This window comes from Hyposmocoma kahamanoa, unplaced genomic scaffold, assembly GCF_003589595.1.
Source record: "Hyposmocoma kahamanoa isolate Upper Pololo Valley unplaced genomic scaffold, ASM358959v1 93, whole genome shotgun sequence".
NCBI lineage: Eukaryota > Metazoa > Arthropoda > Insecta > Lepidoptera > Cosmopterigidae > Hyposmocoma > Hyposmocoma kahamanoa.
In genome coordinates, this window is record NW_020654810.1 from 22,128,317 (window position 1) to 22,138,487 (window position 10,171).

Consider the following 10,171-nt stretch of genomic DNA (forward strand, 5'->3'; position numbering starts at 1 on the left):
GGGGTATCCATAAAGATTTTACCCCCGGCAATGTCACTTAAGTAATTTTTTTATTAATATCGTACACAAGCTATGTCATTAATTGTTACAATTATGAGATATCGCACATGACAACTAACATAGTATTATTTCTAAATTGCTTTAAGTTATATTAATACATTACCTATTTAATTTCAAAGCGACAGTGTTGTCCGTCAGTGTTGTCACCTTGAAATGAAGGCGTATACGAATGACTTACAAATATAGCTAAATTTTGGTGATAAATTATTAATATATCGCATTTTTAAATAAAATATAAAATAACGCAATTTTTTAGATAATACTATGTTAGTTGTCAAGTGCGATATGTTATAACCAATTGTAAATAGATATTAATTTATTCATTTATTACATTGCATTGTATCTTACTGATCTTAACACTATTAACATAAATCCTGTGAGGGCACAGCAGTTTAGCTTAATTCACCATGGTTTTTATTATAATCGAAGAATTACGTGCAAATTATAAAAAGTGTTCGACAGTAAAAACTCTTTCAATTTGTTGACAAAAATATGTTCATTTTTAATATTTTTTATTGGAGTGGTATTTTGTTGTAAATCTTTATTGCCATATGGTATGCATCTGAAGAAACAATCTGTAAACTCGTAAAAGAACAACCAACTAATCATAAATTTGTTTCTATACAGAGCTATAAATTACATAATAATAGATTTAATGTACATATTTCATTTAATATTTATATTAAAAAAATTAATTCAGATTTTAGTGGATTTTTTAAATTGGAAACATCACATGAGAAGTTATAATAACACACACTCAACATAGCCCCGCACTAGGGAAACCCTGTGTCGCGGGTGCGTAGAATCGAACCTGGGACCTCTGCGTGGCAGTCCGGCACGGTAACCGTTCGGCCACAGAGGTAGTTAAGTAAGGTTTTTTAGTTGTCCATTGAATTAACTTAATTTTATTTATACATTTAATTTGGTTTGATATTTTATTATAAATTTTTATTCCATGAAATGCGGGGAATGTAGTTTTGAAAAAGGTACTTTTATTTTGTTACTCCAAACCCCGCCATTTTTGTTTTCCAGAACATCTTTTTTGTTTTATTAATAAGTGTTTTTATTGTAACTTTTAAAATTGTTAGTAAAGTAATTTGTCCTAATGTAGCATTGAAAAAAAAACAATTCTTTACTAAAATGTGTTCTTTCTTATCTGACATTTAAGGTGGAAATCACTACATATTGACATCATTTAATATGTGCGGTTTGTCGAACGATAACCCCAACTTAACTAGAAACTTTAGACCAATAACCGATCGTAAGGTAAAATTACCAGTAAAACTTGATCTCTATCGTAACTTTAAAAACGTTAAATGACGGCCGAATTAATTTGGGGGGTTGCAAGGTGCGTGACTGAAAAGTCTACACGCAAGTTAACACTATTCGGGTACTAAATGAGCTACGATTCCAAGCCGTCGAACATTCTGCTACTAACACTAGCTGGAATTGGTCAGAGCAGAACGCGACGTTACACCGGACGAACGTGTCAGAAATTTTGAACGCCGAATTTTCGCCGTCGATTGTTTTTCCCGCGTTTAAATATCGAACTCGTTTCGAGAATCGAAAATAATTTGAGTGTATTTGTGTGACTATTCGAAATTTAAAAATGGACGGGTGCGGAATGAGCTGCATCAAGTACCTGTTGGTCGTCTTTAACGGCTTGTTTATGGTAAGTGATTCTTTGTTTTTAATTAAAGAAAGTATAATTGATTTCTTATTTTTGAACAATTGCTTCCAATTCGTCCCATATTCTGTTTCCTAGAATATCTATTTCTGTATGTTTATTAATGTCGCGAGCTTTACGATTGTTTATTTTGGTCCGATTAGGTTGGTTAGCATCTTGTTTATATGTGATGCTTTTTTTAGTAGAGCTGTGAAATAAAAGTAGAATTTAGAAACTTTATTTATTTCGACTTTACATGTATTAAATAAAAGACAGAAATTTAATTTAGATGCATACATATAAAAAGTTATTCAAATACATTTTTATCGGGAGCATATATTTAAGATAATACTTTTTGTTTATGATTGTTGAAGGCAATTGATTTTAATGGTATTTGGAAGAAATTATATTTTTATGTTATGAGTTACTAAATTGGTAGTTTCTAAACAAGCAATTCAATCTAAGTATTTTCATTTGCATACGTAATCATGTCGTTTTTGAATTTCAAATACCATATTAGATTTCGTTTCCATACTCATCCATACGATTTAAGTTTAAATATAGCGTGTTAATTATTTATTCCTCCAGTCGTTATATTTTCAAAACCTATAGACTTTATCACGTTTTTAGGTTGTCACCATTTCGGATCAAAATTCTCTATGTACTTGTTTTTTTTTTTCAAACAAATCAATGAAAAGGGTAGGTTTGTTGTATATTAAACCGGTCATGGGACTTTTAAATACCTCTTTTATAGCAGTGGAACTCCTTACGAAATTCGTCCAGGGAAGTACTGTCACCTTACCTATTTCTGCCGCCAAACGGTTACTTGAGCATTACTGCGTTCCGATTTTGAAAGGTAAGGGTGCTGGTAAAATTGCATCCTCATGGGACTTATAAAACAGAGTAAATTAATAAATAAATGTTAAACAACATCAGACACGTTGTTCTGATCCCAAAGTAATTAACTAAAGCATTTATTATAGAAATCGGAAACAACGACGGTACCACAAACACCCAGATCCGAAACAATACAGAAATGTTTGTTTTCTACATTAACCCGGCCGGGAATCGAAACCGGGATCTCAGAGATGGCGACACCATGAAAACCGGTGTGTAAGCCAGTTGATCACGGAGATCGTCAAACGGAGCGTTAGTGCTCCTCAGATCTTTGCGATTTAAAGCTCTAAATGCCACTGCTATGGACAGGCGTGTCGCTTACCACCAGGTGCTCGACTTGTTTGTCCCGTCACTGAACATTATGATGTCAAATTTTGGTTTGTTTAAAAAAAAAAGAGGTTTAGATCCTAAAAAATTTTTACATTTCAAATCAATCATTTTTTGTTCTAAAAGGTTAATATAAAATTCATATCGGGACTTCATCATCGCCCCGTTTGTACGTCCCACTGTTGGGCACGGTTCTCTGGAGCTTAAACTACGTTTCGGACATGTTGCAACGTCCATGATCTCATAGGGACTCAAGATCCGGCAGCCAAGCTCAAGATATTACATTCAAATAATGTGTTAAAAGATGTAAAAGTTTTTAGTCGAAAGTATATAATTTAAGAGGCTTCTAACAAAATATGACTCTATATTGTTAGTTAAGAACGGTGGTAACACAGTAGGAGAACAGCTGCTTTTAATTGACAGGTCGACCAATTGAACCCTATGGCAGTACATACCTAAGACTCTAATTACTAAGATTCGCACATTTGTGAATATAATACCTCTACCGGTGAAGAAAAATCATCGCATAGAAACTTGCATATATAAGATTCACAATCCTCGGAAAACTTTTTTTTTATGACATCAAGCGACGGGACGAGCAAGTCGTGCGCCTGATGGTAAGCTACACGCCTGTCCGTAACAGTTACAGTGTCACTCAGAGCTTTCAATTGCAAAGATCTGCCATTGCGTAACTTGAGACATAAGTTGAAAAGTCCCATGTGCCTGTAATGTCACCAACCCCTTCAAAACCGAAACGCAGCTCACTTCACTGCTTGGCGGCAGAATTAAGGTACGGTAAAAATCGCATATTATAATAACAATGCCAGAAAATCACACCAATTTTTTGGTCTATTAGGGAATTTCTTCTATGAGTACTAGAAAAACGATAAGTTTGAGGTTAATACCTAGAATACCCAGACCAGAACCAATTTTAAAATGCTATTTTGTGTCACCGAAGAGCATAGGCATACCCCGTAATCTAAACACTACCACGCGCCGCAGATCGAAGCTGATCCCACCGTAAGACCATTCGTAAAAGATAAAGTTATCAATAAAACTATACAAAAAAAAATGTAAATCCTGCAATTAGGTAGAGGCCAAGAGTCTTGTAAACAATAGAACATTTTAACTGTCTAGTTAACAAGAAACCTACACAAAAAAAGATTAATGGTTTACAAAGTAGGCCGTAACTATATATATCTAAGTAATTCAAGGTAGGACACGTTTTTATTGAGACTCAGTGTGGGTATTCTATCTTGTTTTAAATTTATTCTTTCCAAATAAGACAAAATCCACTTACGTGACCTATGGGCACAGTTTCATGTCAATTTATAATGGGCATTTTGTTTTGTAAAACTTGTCACAGGGCTGAGTCAAAACGGGGTAGAAAATGAGTATTTGTTATGCAATTCTGCAAAAGTTGTTGTATGACGCGAGTACTTGTACCCGAGCAAGCAAAGTATTCAATATAATAAAAAATAGAATCCTGCGCGTAGCGAGGGTTTCAAGACACGAGACGCAAAACAACTGTGCTGTCGAGCGAAACACGCGACTTTTCAAAGAAAAACAGTTCAACTATAACAAATATTTGCAACAACAAATATTACATAAACAATGCACGACAAATCGCGTAGTTAACGTGATCGAAAGAAAAAGTTAGGTGCACCACGGTCCATCGTCAAGTTCGCTTTTGCGCGCAGATTTCTAATGAGAAAGCCTTTCCGAGCTAGTAAGGTGAAAAATATATTTTCAGAAACTCAATGACCTTGTGATTGAATTAACAATATTATTTACCTCAACGCTAATGACAGGTGATATTTATAGTAAGTACTTTTTTGCGTGCTTATGTTCCTGACGAAAATCAGCGGTCATTGCAGGTGGTACTAACCATCTCTAGACTTTAGAGCGGAACGGAAATGTTGCAATAATAATAATCAGTCCCTACAACAATTGGCCCGTAAATGTTAAAAAAAATTAGGACATTCAAAGAAAATGTGATCAAGGCTATCCTCATCCAAACCACATTCACACAAATAGCTATCACCATGTAAATAGACATCTTTGTTTAAGTCTTCCTTGCCATGGCAGTGATAGTACTTGAACTGGAATTATAATAAACAAGTCTTGTACAAGCCTCGTTTGCCATCAGCAAGTGTATTATATAACGTTACTTAATAAATTTAAAGAGACCCAACAGTTACTTTTTTCGTTTAAGTCAAACAAGTTCTCCAAATAAAGTTCGTCCGGTATTTTGATTGACACGAGTTGACAAGAGCTTTCTGTGTCTGATTGAGCACTGTTGACAAGCGACTGTCAACTTTAAAGTTAGCCTCCTTAAACTGGTTCTTCTGTGGTCTGTCCCGACTGCGCCAGCTGCGTGATACGCGTGATGAACAATGCTATTTCGTTTACGACCCCAGCTCCACGTGCGTTTCGAAAATAACTAAGAAATTGACAGCGAAGTAACAATAACGACAATCCAGAATTCTACGAATTTATGTACAACACTAGTAACGCATTTGCATAGCAATACAAAGGGGGAACGCTGCCAGCGTCTTGGGCACCTTGACGCGAGGACCCAAATTTATTCCTATAATTTAAAAATCCTAGTTTTACTTTCTAGTAGTTAAGCTCTTATTGTCTTTTTTACCTTACCTGGGTATTATCTTAATTAATAAAACATTTCTTCAAACATTAAAAAAATACAAGTATTAATATACAAGTATTCAAAATAAAAATTATCACTTTCTGAAAAAAAAAAGACAGAGAAATGTAGTGATGTATAAAAGACATATTTATTTATTCAGCGAATACTGTATTTCGAATACAATTCATCAAAGTTTGATGGTAGGGCAATTTACGAACAAAAATGTACGTAAATAAGATTATAATCTTACAATGGCATCACAGTACTTTTTTATGATAATAAAAATGGAAGTAAATTAATTTGCTACTCCGCGAACCCACTGAAGGTTAAATCGTGCAATATACCAGGCTTATGTGGAATATTGTCACGCAGCTAATTTTCCCACCCTTCCTCCGCATAAAATTATAATAAAATAAATAACACAAGCGCAACTACAGTCACAAACACGAACATCAAAAATATACCTAACATACGGGTATTTTTTGGTAAAATTAACTATTGAATAATAGTAACTTTTTTGAAGACAAATAGTGCTAGGAATTATATTTATACAAGGATACGAATAGTAAACCGCCTGTTCTTGACAGTCACCTTCCCAAAGTCACAAATACATACCGGGTGGAAATTTGTAATGCCACCTGGAGGGGAAGTACTCTGAATACTGGAGATAGAAATTTTTACTTAAAGGAAACATTCCTTTATTTTTTAGAAGAAATAAAACTGCATTCATAGATTTTCGAAAATTTCTAGCAACACTCGGGAATCGACCCGCTTTAATCTGAAAAAAATGCTCCCTGCATTTTTATTGCATCGATTGATAGGGTTAATTATAAGAATAAAAAAAAATTCGTTAAAAGATTAATTTGTGTATCCAAGAAAATGGAGCTCATTTCGAGCAACTAATTAGTTAGATCACCATTTTTTTCGTTTTATTAAAATACGTTAAGATTTCTTGGTCTTTTTTTTTCATTTAATTAACTAATTTTGTGAGAGAGATTTTATTCCTATAATTAACCCTATCGATCAACGCAATAAAACTGCAGGGTGCATTTTTTTCAGATTAAAGGGGGTCGATTCTGCTAGATTCGATGTTGCTAGAAATTTTCGAAAATCTATGAATGCAGTTTTATTTCTTTTACCATGTATAAGGGGCAATATGTACGCTTCCATAATTAGATTCCGGTTAATATGTAAATATAACCTGTCAGAAGTCCGAAATGACATTTTTCAGAAATAACGTTTGCTGGAATTTTCACAACCTCGAAAGTAATTTTGAGAGGAAAATGTTTTTTCTTTTAAACCTAACTTAACCTAACCTAACCGAACCTAATCGTGTCTTTGCGATAAACATCCAACATATTCTGAAAGAACAACGGTTTCGTTACAATTCGGTTTTCGGTGTAATGAAAATTGGAACAAACTTATTTCCGAAAAAATAAATTCGAGCTTGTGATAGGTTTCCGGTTAATATGCATTCAAAATTTGAGGAATAAAACTATCGTGAACTAAAAACTTAATACAAACGGTTTATTATATACAAATTCTGCGGACCTGGATCACAAAAATCCGTCGCAGTATCCGTTCAAATCTGGCATCAAATCGACGATGGAAATTTTAAATGTCTTATGCATTGACTTACAAATAAATGGCCGACGGGTCCAATACAAAAACCACGAAAAAAATGTCCCAAGCCAACCTATTTAAACGTAGTGACATGTAAAGGAATATGAAAAAGCTAAAACGTTGAATTTAAATTGTAATGTCAACGCAGTACTGTCTAATTTTGCTTGCTTCGCTGTCAGTCGAACAAACGAAGACTAAAGCGTGAATGACGCTCTGTATATGATTTTAACGCCCTATAAGTTCGGACACTTTTTAGCGCGGACCCGACGTCCATATAATTGTAAGTCAATGGTCTTATGTGACATTTTTCCTTACGGCAAAATGTGTCTTATGACAAAATATCTCTTACGACATTTCGAATTTTCACCGTCGATATAAAGGTAATTATGTTGATGTATCGAATTTTGAAATGTTGTAAGCGGCATTCTGACGCAAGGGACAAATGTCCCTTCGACATTTCTTTCTACCGTCGAAATCTACCGTCCGTTAATTATATCGCGGTTAAAGGACAAAATATTTTTTTGAGATATAAAAAAACCAAAACCCAGTTTTAGAATATTAAAATTGCTTAATGATATATCAGCTATGCATCATTAGGGTAAGTTCCGATAACTCAAACACGTTAACTAATTATAACCGTTTTTAAAAGACTATTTTGTGCTGTATCTTTTGCTATTTAAAACGGATATTTGACCATTTGTCATTAGCCGCGGCTTAGTTAGTGGACGGCAGAAATGTATACAAATGTTTATTTACGAAGAGCAACCCTAGAGTTTCTTAATCCATTCATATCAGGGAAATCTGCCTTACGAATGAGTAGAGAGAGTAGTGTTTAGACAAGTTGATGATTTTAAATGCAATTTGCTTACCTGTGAAATAAATATGTTTTGAATATAAACTTGAATTAATGTTATCCAAATCGCGTATTGAGTATGTATGTATGTGTCGCAGATGGCGCAACGGTAAAAAAGTAGTTAAAAACCAAAAACAAACATGTGCAAGAAGCACATAGAAAAATTAATAAAGTCGGCTGGTTCGTTCCGTGTTCGTAATTAGCAGAGCATCTGGCATGGATTGCCTGAAGATTCTGGTTCGAATGATTTTTTTCTAATTATAACAAACTAGCTGAATGATTTCACAAAAAAAATTATAGAATGTTATGGTACTAAATTCAATAGACTTAAAAAAATGAATATGTGTTTAGAAAAAAAGTACCTCTGGTTTATAAAATATTGTCCTAGTGATTTTATTCGAAATTCCTCCTAAAAAAGTAACAAAGACTTCTAACGTCGCAAAAAGTATACGCGAAAACAAACGTTAAAAAAACAAAAATAGAACAAAATTTTCCACGCCAGCAATTTTGGCTCTAGGAAGTAGATAGGATGTTGAGTTTCCTTATTGCGCGCACTCTACATTTTTTATAGAAAGATACAGCTACAGATTATGTACCCGACTTTGCTAAAAGAGTGATAATGTACTTTAGTATTTAAGTCAAGCAAATTTGAAAATTAATTCTGACTGAGCATGACCACCAATACAAAGGATTCTTTTTCTAACACCAGTGACGGGATCGACAAGTCATGGGCCTGGTGGTAAGGGACACGCCTGTTCATAACAGTTGCAGTGCCACTCAGAGCTTGAAACCGCAAAGACCGAAAGGGCATTGTCACTTTGCCTGTCACCCTGAGACATATGTTGACAAGTCCCATGTGCCTATAATTTCGCTAGCACCCATACCCTTCAAAACCGAATTGTAGTAATAGCGAGCATTACTGTTTGGCGGCAAAAATAGGTAAGGTAACCTACTTCCTTAGACGAACTCTTTCACAAGGAGCTCTATAAACGGCCAACATTTTAATCGTTTGTTCTTCCTTTTCGACGATGACTTTTCGATGATGACGAATGTCTGGGGAATTACGAAAGACCATGGGGGTGGGTTACGTCAAGGAAGCGATTACTATGGTTACAAAGAAAATAGAATAAAAAAAATTATACTATACATATACTACAAAATAAGCCTTATTTTATTTTATGTACTATGTTTACTTGGTGTAATAACTAGATTAACTGCCTCCGTGGCCGTACGGTTACCACGCTGGTCTGCCACGCAGAGATCCCGGGTTCGATTTTAATATTTGTATAACCTGAGTGAGTTAGGGTATAATTTGTAATTGGTCATGGCACCTGCGATACAGGGTTTCCTTAGGCGTATGAGTGTGTGTGTTATTTATTTATTTAAAAAGGGCCCATCAGGAAAATCACAACTTTTCAGGATAGAGATTCCATGAACTAAATTAGTTAACAACTTTTTTATGCTTAAGTAGGGTTATCTTTTTGTAAACAGCCAGAATTATTTACTAATAATATGTTCCCCGAATTTTATGAAAAAGAAATAGAGAAACAAAAGACAAAAACAGAACAGGTCCAAAAATTAAGGCCTTATGTCAATTGAAGGTATCCATTTGTTTCACGTAATTCGTTTTATTTTTAGTTCGCATATTTTTATAACTTTCATAATATGATAGAAGCACTTTTGATATGTAATAGTCACTTGTGGATTTATTATATCAAAGGTACGAATATTCATTGTCCGAATTGTGGTCTTTATTACAATCAGCGATACTCAAATGTTTAAATAATAAAAAATGCCACGGAAATTAGGTAGTAAACATTAGTGCGACAATGACCGGTTTTCTGCATTAACCCGACTAGGGATCGAACCTGGGACCTCAGAGATGGCAACACCACGAAAGCCACTTAACCATGGATGTCGTCAAATAGACACTAATTGCGTACAACAAATACATACTTATATACTGTATTAAGATTTTGTGGTGTACATAAGTTGAAGATACCATTTAAGGTACTGACCGGTGGGTGAAGTCATTGACTTACAAATAAATGGACGACGGGTCTAATACAAAAACCACGAAAAAAATGTCCCAAGTCAA

General features: G+C 34.4%; 1 protein-coding gene across 1 annotated transcript in view; it reads left to right on the forward strand.

The window, feature by feature from the left end:
- The first annotated feature begins 1,489 nt into the window (after positions 1 to 1,489).
- Positions 1,490 to 10,171, forward strand: part of LOC113237353 (23 kDa integral membrane protein-like) — a 61,914-nt gene continuing 53,232 nt past the window's right edge. Inside the window, exon 1 of the mRNA XM_026473773.1 lies at positions 1,490 to 1,732. Coding sequence (XP_026329558.1) covers positions 1,670 to 1,732 — 63 coding nt within the window. The 5' untranslated portion in view covers positions 1,490 to 1,669. The remainder of the gene's footprint in view (positions 1,733 to 10,171) is intronic.